This window comes from Argopecten irradians, chromosome 11 (genome assembly GCF_041381155.1).
Source record: "Argopecten irradians isolate NY chromosome 11, Ai_NY, whole genome shotgun sequence".
Lineage (NCBI taxonomy): Eukaryota > Metazoa > Mollusca > Bivalvia > Pectinida > Pectinidae > Argopecten > Argopecten irradians.
Window position 1 is genome coordinate 42,427,891 of NC_091144.1, and position 18,827 is coordinate 42,446,717.

The 18,827-nt window shown below is 39.1% G+C and overlaps 1 protein-coding gene across 1 annotated transcript; it reads left to right on the forward strand.

Moving 5' to 3' along the window:
• Window positions 1–5,458: 5,458 nt before the first annotated feature.
• Window positions 5,459–7,634, forward strand: LOC138335612 (lipid droplet-regulating VLDL assembly factor AUP1 homolog). Its single transcript, XM_069284785.1, has 3 exons — window positions 5,459–5,630; window positions 5,950–6,106; window positions 6,323–7,634. Exons 1-3 carry the CDS (start codon window positions 5,578–5,580, stop codon window positions 6,446–6,448), a joined length of 336 nt encoding a protein of 111 aa, XP_069140886.1. The 5' UTR covers window positions 5,459–5,577; the 3' UTR covers window positions 6,449–7,634.
• Window positions 7,635–18,827: the final 11,193 nt, after the last annotated feature.

The following is an 18,827-nucleotide window of genomic DNA, read 5'->3' on the forward strand; positions in this document are numbered from 1 at the left end:
TGTTATTAATATCTATACATTCAAGATCCATCTTGTTTTTGTATCAGTTGTTATTAATCTGATTGTAGTGTGCTGGTTTGTTATTTTTTTTTAAATGATATGATGTGGACAGTTCATACATGCACTCAGGATCGAGCAAAGTGGTCACAATATATATATTTATAGCACTCAGGAAATGGTGGTGGGAAAGGAAGTAATTATGGTAAACAAAGGCAATTCAGTTTAATATCTGTTGTGTTTCTCAATCCGATCAACATTTAAAACACTAAAACGATGTATGTATTTTACTGTTTTTTCTGTTAAATGTGTGTTTTAAGTCAACTATTTAGATTTCTTAAATTGTGAATCAGGAAGTGTTCGTAGTTCTCCGATTCACACATTTTAGATTTTATACCCTGTAGATATACTACTGGATTTAGTATACTGACCCAATATGGCACATAAAACAAAAACCTGTGGATGGAGTGATCGAATTTAAGAAACGTCTGATCGCATTTACATTTCAGACTCTTTCCTTTCAATATATCTGCTAGACAACTCAAGAACTAAACCCATTTTTTAGATTTCTACTTTATATATATTTCGTATAAAAAACGTGAAGAGAAATTGCAATACACACGATTGGAAAAAAAAGACGCAAAACACGTTTCAAACAGAGGGTTCTGAGAATTAGTAACAATTTATATCAATTTGAACCCACCACATTGCCAATAGATCACTATAGAGGTCCTAATGCTCTGGATCAAAAGTTCCACCAGTTTTTTTATCTTGATTATAAGACCCCTAAAACCAATATATGTACACTCTGGTACACAGATAAAAATTGATATAATTTGTAACTAATTCTCAGACCCCTGTGGTTTCTAAAATAGTTTTTAGTTCACCTGGCCCAAAGGGCCGTTGATCTTATGTCATGGCGCGGCGTCCGTCGTCCGTCCGTCATGGCACGGCGTCCGTCGTCCGTCCGTCAACATTTCCTTTAAATCGCTACTAGTCATAGAGTTCTGGATGGATTTTAACCAAATTTGGCCAGAAACATCCTTGGGGGAAGGGGAAGGGAACTTGTATAAATTTTGGCTCTGACCCCCCGGGGGCAGGAGGGGCGGGGCCCAATAGAGGTAATAGAGGTAAAACATATAAATCGCTACTAGAGTTCTGCATATAAATCGCTACTTGTCCTAGAGTTCTGCATGGATTGTAACCAAATTTGGCCACAAACATCCTTGGGGGAAGGGGAACAGAACTTGTATAAATTTTGGCTCTGACCCCCCGGGGGCAGGAGGGGCGGGGCCCAATAGAGGTAATAGAGGTAAAACATATAAATCGCTACTTGTCCTAGAGTTCTGCGTGGATTGTAACCAAATTTGGCCACAAACATCCTTGGGGGAAGGGGAACAGAACTTGTATAAATTTTGGCTCTGACCCCCCCCGGGGCAGGAGGGGCGGGGCCCAATAGGGGAAATAGAGGTAAATCCTTTAAATCGCTACTAGTCATAGAGTTCTGCATGGAATGTAACCAAATTTAGCCACAAACATCCTTGGGGGAAGGGGAACAGAACTTGTATAAATTTTGACTCTGACTCCCCCCCGGGGGCAGGAGGGGCAGGGCCCAATAGAGGTAATAGAGGTAAAACATATAAATCGCTACTAGTCATAGAGTTTTGCATGGAATGTAACCAAATTTAGCCACAAACATCCTTGGGGGAAGGGGAACAGAACTTGTATAAATTTTGGTTCTGACCCCCCCGGGGCAGGAGGGGCGGGGCCCAATAGGGGAAATGGAGGTAAATCCTTTAAATCGCTACTAGTCATAGAGTTCTGCATGGAATGTAACCAAATTTAGCCACAAACATCCTTGGGGGAAGGGGAACAGAACTTGTATAAATTTTGACTCTGACTCCCCCCCCTGGGGGCAGGAGGGTGGGGCCCAATAGGGAAAATAAAGGTAAATCCTATAAATCGCTACTTGTCCTAGAGTTCTGCATGGATTGTAACCAAATTTGGCCACAACCATCCTTGGGGGAAGGGGAACAGAACTTGTATAAATTTTGGCTCTGACCCCCTGGGGGCAGGAGGGGCGGGGCCCAATGGAGGTAATAGAGGTAAAACATATAAATCGCTACTAGTCATAGAGTTCTGCATGGAATGTAACCAAATTTGGCCACAAACATCCTTGGGGGAAGGGGGAAAGAACTTGTATAAATTTTGGCTCTGACCCCCTTGGGGCAGGAGGGGCGGGGCCCAATAGGGGAAATAGAGGTAAATCCTATAAATCGCTACTTGTCCTAGAGTTCTGCATGGATTGTAACCAAATTTGGCCACAACCATCCTTGGGGGAAGGGGTGCAGAACTTGTATAAATTTTGGCTTTGACCCCCTGGGGGCAGGAGGGGTGGGGCCCAATAGGGAAATAAGAGGTAAATATTCAAATTCCTTCAGAAAAGAAACAATGAACCTGTATTCAGAACATGACTTGACATTACAAACCAGGTGAGCGATACAGGCCCTCTGGGCCTCTTGTTTTTCTACATAAAGCTCTTTCTAGATGGTGTAGATGAAATGAAAAATAATGTTTTACCCTAAGATGCAGGGATGAAAATGTTCAGCCGATTGGCTGATTTCAGCCTTTTTGACTTTCAGAAAATAGGTTTCTGGTACCTGTAATTCCATATAATTCCCCCCCCCCCCCCCAAAAATAGATTTCAGCCTTTTCAAAATTTTCCGTTTTCATCTTTAAAGATGATTTAAACAAGACCAGGTGAGGTTGGTGTGCGGGATCCTCACAAAACTGTACAAAGTATATAAATCATCTTTGTACCTTGACCACTCCCTGCACCATGTACTGTATAATGTCATCAAAATTAATGCTTTGGTCACAATGATCGGTCGGTATCCGGAAAAAGGGGTAATCGGGAATACACCGCTGGTTTTGGGTCATTTTCCGACACTGGACAACACCGGTCAAAAAATTTGTCCGACATAATTTACATTAAAAGGAGGCTGTGCGGTAATCATACGACGTCTGTTTCCAAAGATTTTTTTGGAGGGCTGGTGAGGCAGTGAATATCGACCTTACACACTAATGCTGAATTGGCCGATTATCATATGATGTCCGAGCGATAACCGACCTATTCACTGGACATTGTACGGATATCGCCTTAGTAGATTACGGACAATGAAGGACACTTGTATCCCAGGCCCGGCCAAATGTTGGATGATGTACATGTGATTGCCGTTTGATTCCCGGCCGGATATCGGACGATGCTTAAACGATATGTGAATGATATGCGGCCGATTATGAAATTCTACAGGACACTGTAACTTCGAATTAAAACTCTTCGGGCACGTCCCCTATGCTGTCTGAGAGTCCTGTCCACCGGCCGGCCATGGCTGGTGTCCGTCCGGAGACCAGGCAGAAATGGCTAAAATTCATGCCAGGAGTACATCACAAGACTAATCGGAAGAGGATGTGACCAAAGCATAAGTACTGAACTATACCGACGTCCACTATAAATACTGCATTCCTTGTTTTCATTGTCGCATAGTTCTTCAACAAAATAGACATCATTTGCACTGATCAGAAACTTAACTTATTCTCATACAAAATTAAAGATCATCCACAGGTGTTTGGTTCTATAGATAATTTTTTTTTATCTCTATCTACTCGATTTACGTATGTTTACATGCAAAGAGAAAACAATATGTATAAAGCAAAACACCTGTGGTTCATCTACAGAATTCAATTTTCGGCTGATGAAATCTGCCTCCTTGTCCTCTTACAATTCAGAAGGAATACTTCTAACACAATTTTCTTGCCTTTATTTTTGTCTTTAAAACAACATCCCCTGGTTTGAATTTTAAGATTCCGCACTTGTGATATGTTTGCTACATGTATATCAATGTAGTCGGTATAATTTCAGTGACTTTTACGACTTTGATTTTATTTTAAATATGTTACGACGTATTGCAAAATATTATCAACTTGTGAAAGAGCAAAGCCTGTGGAATTTCCAGAATATCTGTGAAGAAACAATATTGCTAGATAATATTAAAAAAATGTTAAACTGTATTAAATTTATTTATAAATATTTTTGTCCGGATCCCCTGACATGTGACATATTGGAATTTCAGTCGAATAACTGCATTAACTACTGATTGAGATAAATCAGGATTTGTTTCACTCTTATCTTTGATTGATTTGACATGAATATATTAATTGTTATCTCCACTAACGAAGAGAAAAACAATCTCAATATTTTTTGTCTAATGTGCTGTTTGCAGCTTTATTTATTTATTTATTTATATTTTTGTTAGAAAGTACCTACATGTATATACTGATCACCTGATACTTACCAGTCTACCCTTCATATTATCTATTGATACTGTACAGGTAGTTAAATTTATACCTAAAATGCGGGCTTAATGAAACGTTGTTTATTGAAAGTTTCCGCAAATACACATGGTGACGTCGGCAAAAAATGTGTGTAACTTTATAACGTCATTTATTCCAACGTCATAATCGCCGCATCTGAGCCCATTTTGTCAGTCGCCGTCACATTATGCAAGACAAACAACTAGTACAGAAGTTTTGATTTTTTTAGGTGGTCTGGTCAGGATGACCTATAGTCATTGTGCTTTGTCCGTCGTCGTGCGTAAACTTTTAAATTTAAAACGCTACTCCTTTTTAACCCTTCAGTGGATTACTTCCATATTAAATGTGAAACATCACTGAGGAAAGACAATCATATTTTATATAAATGAGCCTGGTCTAGCTGACCCCTAGCGGCTGAGGGGTGGGGCCCCAAAAGGGCAAATTGTCTTAATTTTAGCTTTAAAATCCTACTCCTCCTTCATCCTTCGATGGATTTCATCCATATTTGGTGTGAAACATCTTTGGGGACGGAAAAATCATATTTTATATAAATGAGCCTGGTCCGACCCCTAGGGGCTGAGGGATGGGGCCACAAAAGGGCATATTTTCTTAATCTTAATTTTACCTTTAAAATCCTACTTCTCCTTCATCCTTGGATGGATTTTATCCATATTTGGTGTGAAACATCATTGGTTTATATTTAATATAAAAGAGTTAGGTCTGACCCTTGGGGACAGTGGGGCGGGGCTCAGAAGGGGGAACTTAAGTGAGGATAATCATATTTTATAAAGGACCGAGGTAAGACCCATTGGGATGGTACGGTGGGGGTCCAAAATGTGAGCTTTGCTGAAATTTGGCTTTAAAATCTGACTCCTCCTTAATCCCTGAATGGGTTGCAACCATACAGTGTATATGGATGAAGGGCTACCAATTTGCAAGTTTGTTCAACAAATGACATTTACCTATTTCAGAAACTTACATATTCAACTAAGGAGTTCCTTGTATTGTTTATATTAATCGTTAACCACTACTTTATACCGTGACTTTGTTGTTTTGTGCCAGGAGTCAGATGACCGTTAAGGCCCATGGGCCTCTTGTTTTTAAAGTTGACTGTTTGTTTGTAGATTCCCGGATGCGGGCTCTGTAGTGTTGACAGCACTGTTCTTTCCTTTTGGCCTAGCACTTGTCATCATCAGAATATTTATAATGATGCACGCCTTACTTGTGTCTTGTATAATGCCCAAGTGTCAAGCCACAAGGTAAGTTAGCTTTTAAACTGTTGATCATTTCCGTGCTGTGTATTATGTCAAGATTAATTAACACTTGTTCATCCGTTGGATATGTATTCTTAGAGATTAAATGTCAGTGAAATCTCCAGGTCGCTTTTGATATCAAGTGATAATTGATTTGATATCAGTGCATCATATTTTATACACAGAAATAATTTAGATAAAAATCATTTCAACATAAAAGCTTTTGTATCATTATTAAGTTGTATGTATAGCCCTGAAATTATTGTTAAAAGGGAAAAAATCATGCCAAAATTCTTTGACACAAATTTCTTTCTGAACATTTCAGCTTCATTTTGAAATCGCTGTTTGGTGTGGTGGGTATCCAGGTCATGGTCCTAGAGGATAAACGTAATAAACATAACATTAAACCCAACATTATAGTAGCCAATCACGTGTCTTACCTGGATCACATGGTCATAGATCTCGTCCACCCAAGTGTAGCAGTAAGTCAAACTTTTGTTATTCATGTTTATTCATGTTGTTGCTATGAGAAATAAACACAAAAATCAGTGTATTTTGCATGGGGGAATTTAGGGGACAAGTTTATTTAAGTCAGACTACAAGGGTAAAAAAAAAAAAAAAGAAGCTATTCACCCAACATTCAAGATATGCCCATTGTGGTGATATAGGCTTTAATTGATATTTATTGTTTTTTTCAGCCTGATGAAGTAGGCTTCTCATCCTTTTTTCGGTGGCTGTTCTCTTATCGTGACTTCGGGATTGCTCAGGGTAAAGAAAATCTAGAGGAAAATATCAAGAAATATCTTCAAGGTATAACAGCATAACATAGGAAACAAATGATAATGTGATGGTCTTTTAAATTCTGTTCAAAATGAGTGTTTAAAAATAAAGAATCTCTCAAAAACCACGCCAATGTTACATGCCTATTATATGTAATATGACTGAAGGCAAGGCCTTTTTTAAAGGGCGCAGCCAGATGTTTTAATATGAATCATGCACGGAATACTACTTGTTTATTTTATTTTCTATTTCATGTAGAAGACATAATTTAGAAATAAAAGAACACACTTTAAACTATAGAAGTATATGATGTAATAATTGTCTTGTATAAACTCTAAGAAATGAACTCAAAGATTCAGATTTCTCTCCTTGTGCTCATCTTCGTCTTGGTGGATATTTTGACTGCATTCTATAGCTTTTAATTTTCAAAGTGTTATTATTATTATTTAAAAAATAATAAAAAAAGTTTAATTACTCCTGTTATGCATTTGCATTAGTTAAATATATATTTACTGGGGAGAGCAGTATCGGAGCAACATGCAACCTCCCCATATGTATGAAAAAATGGCGGCCGCAAACTGAAGCTGTCAGTGTGTAGGGTTGAATTTTGAAGATTGTGTTTTTTCTTATATTTTCGTGTATCTGTTACCTTAGAATTGCTTCGCATTTTGTGCCCTTTGGGCACGAAGGGCTGCACCCTTATAATATGTTATAATTTACACTAAATGGAGTGTTAATGAGACCAGTCTATTTGTTATAATTTACACTAAATGGAATGTTAATGAGACCAGTCCATTTCTTATAATTTATACTAAATGAAATGTTAATGAGACCAGTCTATTTGTTATAATTTACACTAAATGGAATCTTAATGAGACCAGTCTATTTGTTATAATTTACACTAAATGGAATGTTAATGAGACCAGTCCATTTGTTATAATGTACACTAAATGGAATGTTAATGAGACCAGTCTATTTGTTATAATTTACACTAAATGGAATGTTAATGAGACCAGTCCATTTGTTATAATTTACACTAAATGAAATGTTAATGAGACCAGTCTATTTGTTATAATTTACACTAAATGAAATGTTAATGAGACCAGTCTATTTGTTATAATTTACACTAAATGGAATCTTAATGAGACCAGTCTATTTGTTATAATGTACACTAAATGGAATGTTAATGAGACCAGTCTATTTGTTATAATTTACACTAAATGGAATCTTAATGAGACCAGTCTATTTGTTATAATTTACACTAAATGAAATGTTAAAGGATTTGTGCAGTCAAAATTTTTTTTTGATAATACGTCAGGCTATTGCTTTGGATGAATGAAAAATTAAGTCGCACCCAACGAATCGCCTATCTTTTAGCACTATCGGTTGGTTTTGGTCGTGATTTACGGGTAGTGTCGACTACGGTTCAGAGATAATGAGCTAGGTGGTCACGTGGTCTTGTGATGTCAGAGTAGTCCGCGGCTACACAAGGTAAGCCTAGTACTATACATGTATACAGCATATATATTCGTATACGCTAGATCTACAATTTGAGTTTTTCGAGTAAATGGTTATTCTAGCTTTATGATGTAGATATTTTCAGTTTCAAAACATTCCATTTACACCACTTCAAAAATTCAAACAAGCATATATATCTAACTTTAGGTTAGATAATCAGTCGAATTTGATAGCGATATCAAAATGATGTTCGGATCAGTCTGGATTGAGATTTAGATAGCATATGATGTAAATTTCAGTGTAATAAAAAACAGTATAATGTAACACTATCTTTTTACGAGTAAAATCCCAAAATTTAGCATGAATATATCTAGAATCCGTGTTTTTATTTCAAACTTCTGCTATAACGATGCAAACATGGCACAGTTTTTGAGTATAAATAAAATGTGGACGGTTATCAGTTATGTGATATTGGAGTAACAGTACCGATCTTATACCGAAAATAATATGTATATCTATATTGTTGTCTTTGAAACTTTATCCATAACGTTTACTAAAAAGCAGAAATACATCAATGGTATTTCTGATATATGTTCCTAAATCACAATTTAAGTGTAGATTTAAATTCATTATTTCAAAATTATACTAAATCCTTAAAATAGTATATTCATTGTCGACCGTTTTGTATATCATACCGTGATTTAATAGTATGATATATGAACGTTTATCGTATAATCCAAAAAGTAACCACATTAAGTGTTCAAATGAAAATTGAAATTACTTGTATACAGGCATTATAAATAGATATAATATCTTGTACCTTTTTAAAAATATACTAAGTGATATTTAAATAAGCATATTTAGTGTGATAATGTTGTAACCCTTCTTATATATGTACATTTAGATTCGAAACGGTGAAAATACATGCTTAGAATTTTTACTAATACCTTGGAAATTACAGTACAAGACTGGAATAATTTTTATGGTTAAACCTTAGTTGAAATAGTTCTTAGAGCCATTTTTGTTTCTGAATAAGTCACCTTCCATTTTTGTTTTACCTGTGTACGACATATATATATATGTGTATGTAATATATATTCCTAGGTATGATCAGGGATATTTTATTTCCATTTGCTTTTACATCTTCATTTTAAAAATGGAGGTGACAATAAAAAACCTAGAGCATAGATGTACAGGATTTCCATAATTCATATCACAATCCAATTAACGGATGTCGTAACCTGATTGACAGTAAGACAATAGCAAATACCCGATATAGTCCACCGAATAGCAAATTGCCCGCGGCCAGGTAATTACAGGTGAGTTAGATGAATGGCGTTGTGCACAGGTAAACAACATCCTGGTCAAGGTATTACATAACCATCAAACCAAAGGCATGGCTAATTACATATCTATAATATCGGTGTATCTACTCGTATATCGATTAAAAATTGAAAGCGACCGCACGGTCTGAAAAATAGTTTGTTTTGCTTAATATCTCAATTATTTGATCTTTTATAATATCAAAAGTAAATTTCTTTCTACCACATGTTGAAACGTTCTACGGTATTGTAATAAATGTATCTCGATTTATTCGGTTAGCAACACACAACACAATGTTTGTAATGATCAATCATCGGTGTGTACGTATGTCAAGCATCATATCCTTGATGCTTTAATCCAGGATTTCTTAAATTGTTACGTAAAATTTCATTTTACAGTCACAAACTTTGCAATTCACAATGTATCAAAGATACAGACTACAGGAAAATATTATCTAATTAAAGCTTATGCGTTGCTGAACTCCTCGACAAAAAATCTGAAACTTTTATTTCTGTGTGGATTTTTAGGTCATCCTGACCCTAGGGTCAGGATGACCTATAAGTCGTCATGTTTTGTCCGTCGTCGTGCGCTGTGCGCCATGCGTTAACTTTTCACATTTTGAACTTCTTCTCAAGTTCTACCGGTGCAATTTGGCTGAAACTTGCATGAAATGATCCTGACATGGTCCCGACAAAGTGTTGTTATTTTTCGGGTCGATCCAAAATCCAAGATGGCCGCCACAGCCGCCATCTTGAAAACACATTTTGAACTTCTTCTCAAGTTCTACCGGTGTGATTTGGCTGAAACTTGCATGAAATGATCCTGACATGGTCCCGACAAAGTGTTGTTATTTTTCGGGTCGATCCGAAATCCAAGATGACCACCACAGCCGCCATCTTGAAAACACATTTTGAACTTCTTCAAGTTCTACCTGTGTGATTTGGCTGAAACTTGCATGAAATGATCCTGACATAGTCCCAACAAAGTGTTGTTATTTTTCGGGTCGATCCCAAATCCAAGATGGCCGCCACAGCCGCCATCTTGAAAACACATTTTGAACTTCTTCTCAAGTTCTACCGGTGCGATTTGGCTGAAACTTGCATGAAATGATCCTGACATGGTCCCGACAAAGTGTTGTTATTTTTCGTGTCGATCCGAAATCCAAGATGACCGCCACAGCCGCCATCTTGAAAACACATTTTGAACTTCTTCTCAAGTTCTACCGGTGCGATTTGGCTGAAACTTGCATGAAATGATCCTGACATGGTCCCGACAAAGTGTTGTTATTTTTCGGGTCGATCCAAAATCCAAGATGGCCGCCACAGCCGCCATCTTGAAAACACATCTTGAACTTTTTCTCAAGTTCTACCGGTGCGATTTGGCTGAAACTTGCATGAAATGATCCTGACATGGTCCCGACAAAGTGTTGTTATTTTTCGGGTCGATCCGAAATCCAAGATGACCGCCACAGCCGCCATCTTGAAAACACATTTTGAACTTCTTCAAGTTCTACCTGTGTGATTTGGCTGAAACTTGCATGAAATGATCCTGACATAGTTCCAACAAAGTGTTGTTATTTTTCGGGTCGATCCCAAATCCAAGATGGCCACCACAGCCGCCATCTTGAAAACACATTTTGAACTTCTTCTCAAGTTCTACCGGTGCGATTAGGCTGAAACTTGCATGAAATGATCCTGACATGGTCCCGACAAAGTGTTGTTATTTTTCGCGTCGATCCGAAATCCAAGATGACCGCCACAGCCGCCATCTTGAAAACACATTTTGAACTTCTTCTCAAGTTCTACCAGTGCGATTTGGCTGAAAATTGCATGAAATGATCCTGACATGGTCCCGACAAAGTGCTGTTATTTTTTGGGTCGATCCGAAATCCAAGATGGCCGCCACAGCCGCCATCTTGAAAACACATTTTGAACTTCTTCTCAAGTTCTACTGGTGCGATTTGGCTGAAACTTGCATGAAATGATCCTGACATGGTCCCGACAAAGTGTTGTTATTTTTCGGGTCGATCCGAAATCCAAGATGGCCGCCACAGCCGCCATCTTGAAAACACATTTTGAACTTCTTCTCAAGTTCTACTGGTGCGATTTGGCTGAAACTTGCATGAAATGGTCCTGACATGGTCCCGACAAAGTGTTGTTACATCTCTGGTTGATCCCAAATCGAAGATGGCTACCATGACACTATATCTAATTAATTTCCTACATGTTAAGTCTGTTTGGCCTCTTGTTTGAAATAAAATTTGTTGAAAGAAATTGAAAATGATCCTGACATGGTCCTGACAAAGTGACACCATATAAAATTAATTTTACTATTGCCCAGGTAGTCAGATGACAGTTAAGGCCCTTTGGGCCTCTTGTTTTTCATAATTACACGACGATACCTGCTATTAGAGCATAAATTAGAGAATTTGAAACATCGAATTTCACTCTTTTAGTTATTTATATTCGAGCCAAAGTTATTATACGATAAACTTCACTCAAAAGTAATCATAAAAAATCTTTGATCGGCTTTTCCTGTGACCGTCGATGTAAGTGATAGCACATCAGTTATAGTACAGCTATAAGCCACGGACTATTATGATGTCACACGGTTTAGAGCTAGAAAATATGCATAATCGGGTGGTCAGAAAATTTGACCTCAATTTCGGCGGTTTACAGGTTATTCCGGTCGCGTGCTGCACGAAGAGGTTTCTACATGATGTAATAAAGCCATTTCCAGCATAAACTGAAATTATCATTTTTGACTGCACAAATCCTTTAATGAGACCAGTCTATTTGTTATAATTTACACTAAATCGAATGTTTATGAGACCAGTCCATTTCTTATAATTTATACTAAATGAAATGTTAATGAGACCAGTCTATTTGTTATAATTTACACTAAATGGAATGTTAATGAGACCAGTCCATTTGTTATAATGTACACTAAATGAAATGTTAATGAGACCAGTCTATTTGTTATAATTTACACTAAATGAAATGTTAATGAGACCAGTCCATTTGTTATAATTTACACTAAATGAAATGTTAATGAGACCAGTCTATTTGTTATAATTTACACTAAATGGAATGTTAATGAGACCAGTCTATTTGTTATAATTTACACTAAATGGAATGTTAATGAGACCAGTCTATTTGTTATAATTTACACTAAATGAAATGTTAATGAGACCAGTCTATTTGTTATAATTTACACTAAATGGAATGTTAATGAGACCAGTCCATTTCTTATAATTTACACTAAATGAAATGTTAATGAGACCAGTCTATTTGTTAAAATTTACACTAAATGAAATGTTAATGAGACCAGTCTATTTGTTATAATTTACACTAAATCGAATGTTAATGAGATCAGTCTATTTGTTCAGTTTACACAGGTGTCTTGTTTATAGAGGATAGGACCTTATCACAGTGACAATCATCTTACTCCATCACCATGACCCCTACATCTCCTGTTTACACATACTCAGTCACCATGACCCCTACATCTCCTGTTTACAAATACTCAGTCACCATGACCCCTACATCTCCTGTTTACAAATACTCAGTCACCATGACCCCTACATCTCCTGTTTACAAATACTCAGTCACCATGACCCCTACATCTCCTGTTTACAAATACTCAGTCACCATGACCCCTACATCTCCTGTTTACAAATACTCAGTCACCATGACCCCTACATCTCCTGTTTACAAATACTCAGTCACCATGACCCCTACATCTCCTGTTTACAAATACTCAGTCACCATGACCCCTACATGTCCTGTTTACAAATACTCAGTCACCATGACCCCTACATGTCCTGTTTACAGATACTCAGTCACCATGACCCCTACATGTCCTGTTTACAAATACTCAGTCACCATGACCCCTACATCTCCTGTTTACAAATACTCAGTCACCATGACCCCTACATCTCCTGTTTACAAATACTCAGTCACCATGACCCCTACATCTCCTGTTTACACATACTCAGTCACCATGACCCCTACATGTCCTGTTTACAAATACTCAGTCACCATGACCCCTACATCTCCTGTTTACAAATACTCAGTCACCATGACCCCTACATCTCCTGTTTACAAATACTCAGTCACCATGACCCCTACATCTCCTGTTTACAAATACTCAGTCACCATGACCCCTACAATCTCCTGTTTACAAATACTCAGTCACCATGACCCCTACATCTCCTGTTTACAAATACTCAGTCACCATGACCCCTACATCTCCTGTTTACAAATACTCAGTCACCATGACCCCTACATCTCCTGTTTACAAATACTCAGTCACCATGACCCCTACATCTCCTGTTTACAAATACTCAGTCACCATGACCCCTACATCTCCTGTTTACAAATACTCAGTCACCATGACCCCTACATCTCCTGTTTACAAATACTCAGTCACCATGACCCCTACATCTCCTGTTTACAAATACTCAGTCACCATGACCCCTACATCTCCTGTTTACAAATACTCAGTCACCATGACCCCTACATCTCCTGTTTACAAATACTCAGTCACCATGACCCCTACATCTCCTGTTTACAAATACTCAGTCACCATGACCCCTACATCTCCTGTTTACAAATACTCAGTCACCATGACCCCTACATGTCCTGTTTACAAATACTCAGTCACCATGACCCCTACATCTCCTGTTTACAAATACTCAGTCACCATGACCCCTACATCTCCTGTTTACAAATACTCAGTCACCATGACCCTACATGTCCTGTTTACAAATACTCAGTCACCATGACCCCTACATGTCCTGTTTACAAATACTCAGTCACCATGACCCCTACATCTCCTGTTTACAAATACTCAGTCACCATGACCCCTACATCTCCTGTTTACAAATACTCAGTCACCATGACCCCTACATCTCCTGTTTACAAATACTCAGTCACCATGACCCCTACATCTCCTGTTTACAAATACTCAGTCACCATGACCCCTACATCTCCTGTTTACAAATACTCAGTCACCATGACCCTACATCTCCTGTTTACAAATACTCAGTCACCATGACCCCTACATCTCCTGTTTACAAATATTCAGTCACCATGACCCCTACATCTCCTGTTTACAAATATTCAGTCACCATGACCCCTACATCTCCTGTTTACAAATATTCAGTCACCATGACCCCTACATCTCCTGTTTACAAATATTCGTCATCACCATGACCCCTACATCTCCTGTTTACAAATACTCAGTCACCATGACCCCTACATGTCCTGTTTACAAATACTCAGTCACCATGACCCCTACATCTCCTGTTTACAAATACTCAGTCACCATGACCCCTACATCTCCTGTTTACAAATACTCAGTCACCATGACCCCTACATCTCCTGTTTACAAATACTCAGTCACCATGACCCCTACATCTCCTGTTTACAAATACTCAGTCACCATGACCCCTACATCTCCTGTTTACAATACTCAGTCACCATGACCCTACATCTCCTGTTTACAATACTCAGTCACCATGACCCCTACATGTCCTGTTTACAAATACTCAGTCACCATGACCCCTACATCTCCTGTTTACAAATACTCAGTCACCATGACCCCTACATCTCCTGTTTACAAATACTCAGTCACCATGACCCCTACATCTCCTGTTTACAAATACTCAGTCACCATGACCCCTACATCTCCTGTTTACAAATACTCAGTCACCATGACCCCTACATCTCCTGTTTACAAATACTCAGTCACCATGACCCCTACATCTCCTGTTTACAAATACTCAGTCACCATGACCCCTACATCTCCTGTTTACAAATACTCAGTCACCATGACCCCTACATCTCCTGTTTACAAATACTCAGTCACCATGACCCCTACATCTCCTGTTTACAAATACTCAGTCACCATGACCCCTACATCTCCTGTTTACAAATACTCAGTCACCATGACCCCTACATCTCCTGTTTACAAATACTCAGTCACCATGACCCCTACATCTCCTGTTTACAAATACTCAGTCACCATGACCCCTACATGTCCTGTTTACAAATACTCAGTCACCATGACCCCTACATCTCCTGTTTACAAATACTCAGTCACCATGACCCCTACATCTCCTGTTTACAAATACTCAGTCACCATGACCCCTACATCTCCTGTTTACAAATACTCAGTCACCATGACCCCTACATCTCCTGTTTACAAATACTCAGTCACCATGACCCCTACATCTCCTGTGTTTACAAATACTCAGTCACCATGACCCCTACATCTCCTGTTTACAAATACTCAGTCACCATGACCCCTACATCTCCTGTTTACAAATACTCAGTCACCATGACCCCTACATCTCCTGTTTACAAATACTCAGTCACCATGACCCCTACATGTCCTGTTTACAAATACTCAGTCACCATGACCCCTACATCTCCTGTTTACAAATACTCAGTCACCATGACCCCTACATGTCCTGTTTACAAATACTCAGTCACCATGACCCCTACATCTCCTGTTTACAAATACTCAGTCACCATGACCCCTACATCTCCTGTTTACAAATACTCAGTCACCATGACCCCTACATCTCCTGTTTACAAATACTCAGTCACCATGACCCCTACATGTCCTGTTTACAAATACTCAGTCACCATGACCCCTACATCTCCTGTTTACAAATACTCAGTCACCATGACCCCTCATACCATGACCCCTACATCTCCTGTTTACAAATACTCAGTCACCATGACCCCTACATCTCCTGTTTACAAATACTCAGTCACCATGACCCCTACATGTCCTGTTTACAAATACTCAGTCACCATGACCCCTACATGTCCTGTTTACAAATACTCAGTCACCATGACCCCTACATGTCCTGTTTACAAATACTCAGTCACCATGACCCCTACATCTCCTGTTTACACATACTCAGTCACCATGACCCCTACATCTCCTGTTTACAAATACTCAGTCACCATGACCCCTACATCTCCTGTTTACAAATACTCAGTCACCATGACCCCTACATCTCCTGTTTACAAATACTCAGTCACCATGACCCCTACATCTCCTGTTTACAAATACTCAGTCACCATGACCCCTACATCTCCTGTTTACCAAATACTCAGTCACCATGACCCCTACATCTCCTGTTTACAAATACTCAGTCACCATGACCCCTACATCTCCTGTTTACAAATACTCAGTCACCATGACCCCTACATCTCCTGTTTACAAATACTCAGTCACCATGACCCCTACATCTCCTGTTTACAAATACTCAGTCACCATGACCCCTACATCTCCTGTTTACAAATACTCAGTCACCATGACCCCTACATCTCCTGTTTACAAATACTCAGTCACCATGACCCCTACATCTCCTGTTTACAAATACTCAGTCACCATGACCCCTACATCTCCTGTTTACAAATACTCAGTCACCATGACCCCTACATCTCCTGTTTACAAATACTCAGTCACCATGACCCCTACATCTCCTGTTTACAAATACTCAGTCACCATGACCCCTACATGTCCTGTTTACAAATACTCAGTCACCATGACCCCTACATCTCCTGTTTACAAATACTCAGTCACCATGACCCCTACATCTCCTGTTTACAAATACTCAGTCACCATGACCCCTACATCTCCTGTTTACAAATACTCAGTCACCATGACCCCTACATGTCCTGTTTACAAATACTCAGTCACCATGACCCCTACATGTCCTGTTTACAAATACTCAGTCACCATGACCCCTACATGTCCTGTTTACAAATACTCAGTCACCATGACCCTACATCTCCTGTTTACAAATACTCAGTCACCATGACCCCTACATCTCCTGTTTACAAATACTCAGTCACCATGACCCCTACATCTCCTGTTTACAAATACTCAGTCACCATGACCCCTACATCTCCTGTTTACAAATACTCAGTCACCATGACCCCTACATGTCCTGTTTACAAATACTCAGTCACCATGACCCCTACATCTCCTGTTTACAAATACTCAGTCACCATGACCCCTACATGTCCTGTTTACAAATACTCAGTCACCATGACCCCTACATCTCCTGTTTACAAATACTCAGTCACCATGACCCCTACATCTCCTGTTTACAAATACTCAGTCACCATGACCCCTACATCCTGTTTACAAATACTCAGTCACCATGACCCCTACATTCCTGTTTACAAATACTCAGTCACCATGACCCCTACATCTCCTGTTTACAAATACTCAGTCACCATGACCCCTACATCTCCTGTTTACAAATACTCAGTCACCATGACCCCTACATGTCCTGTTTACAAATACTCAGTCACCATGACCCCTACATCTCCTGTTTACAAATACTCAGTCACCATGACCCCTACATCTCCTGTTTACAAATACTCAGTCACCATGACCCCTACATCTCCTGTTTACAAATACTCAGTCACCATGACCCCTACATCTCCTGTTTACAAATACTCAGTCACCATGACCCCTACATCTCCTGTTTACAAATACTCAGTCACCATGACCCCTACATCTCCTGTTTACAAATACTCAGTCACCATGACCCCTACATCTCCTGTTTACAAATACTCAGTCACCATGACCCCTACATGTCCTGTTTACAAATACTCAGCAGTCACCATGACCCCTACATCTCCTGTTTACAAATACTCAGTCACCATGACCCCTACATCTCCTGTTTACAAATACTCAGTCACCATGACCCTACATGTCCTGTTTACAAATACTCAGTCACCATGACCCCTACATCTCCTGTTTACAAATACTCAGTCACCATGACCCCTACATGTCCTGTTTACAAATACTCAGTCACCATGACCCCTACATCTCCTGTTTACACATACTCAGTCACCATGACCCCTACATCTCCTGTTTACAAATACTCAGTCACCATGACCCCTACATCTCCTGTTTACAAATACTCAGTCACCATGACCCCTACATCTCCTGTTTACAAATACTCAGTCACCATGACCCCTACATGTCCTGTTTACAAATACTCAGTCACCATGACCCCTACATCTCCTGTTTACAAATACTCAGTCACCATGACCCCTACATGTCCTGTTTACAAATACTCAGTCACCATGACCCCTACATCTCCTGTTTACAAATATCAGTCACCATGACCCCTACATCTCCTGTTTACAAATACTCAGTCACCATGACCCCTACATGTCCTGTTTACAAATACTCAGTCACCATGACCCCTACATCTCCTGTTTACAAATACTCAGTCACCATGACCCCTACATCTCCTGTTTACAAATACTCAGTCACCATGACCCCTACAGTCACCATGACCCCTACATCTCTGTTTACAAATACTCAGTCACCATGACCCCTACATGTCCTGTTTTACAAATACTCAGTCACCATGACCCCTACATCTCCTGTTTACAAATACTCAGTCACCATGACCCCTACATCTCCTGTTTACAAATACTCAGTCACCATGACCCCTACATCTCCTGTTTACAAATACTCAGTCACCATGACCCCTACATCTCCTGTTTACAAATACTCAGTCACCATGACCCCTACATCTCCTGTTTACAAATACTCAGTCACCATGACCCCTACATGTCCTGTTTACAAATACTC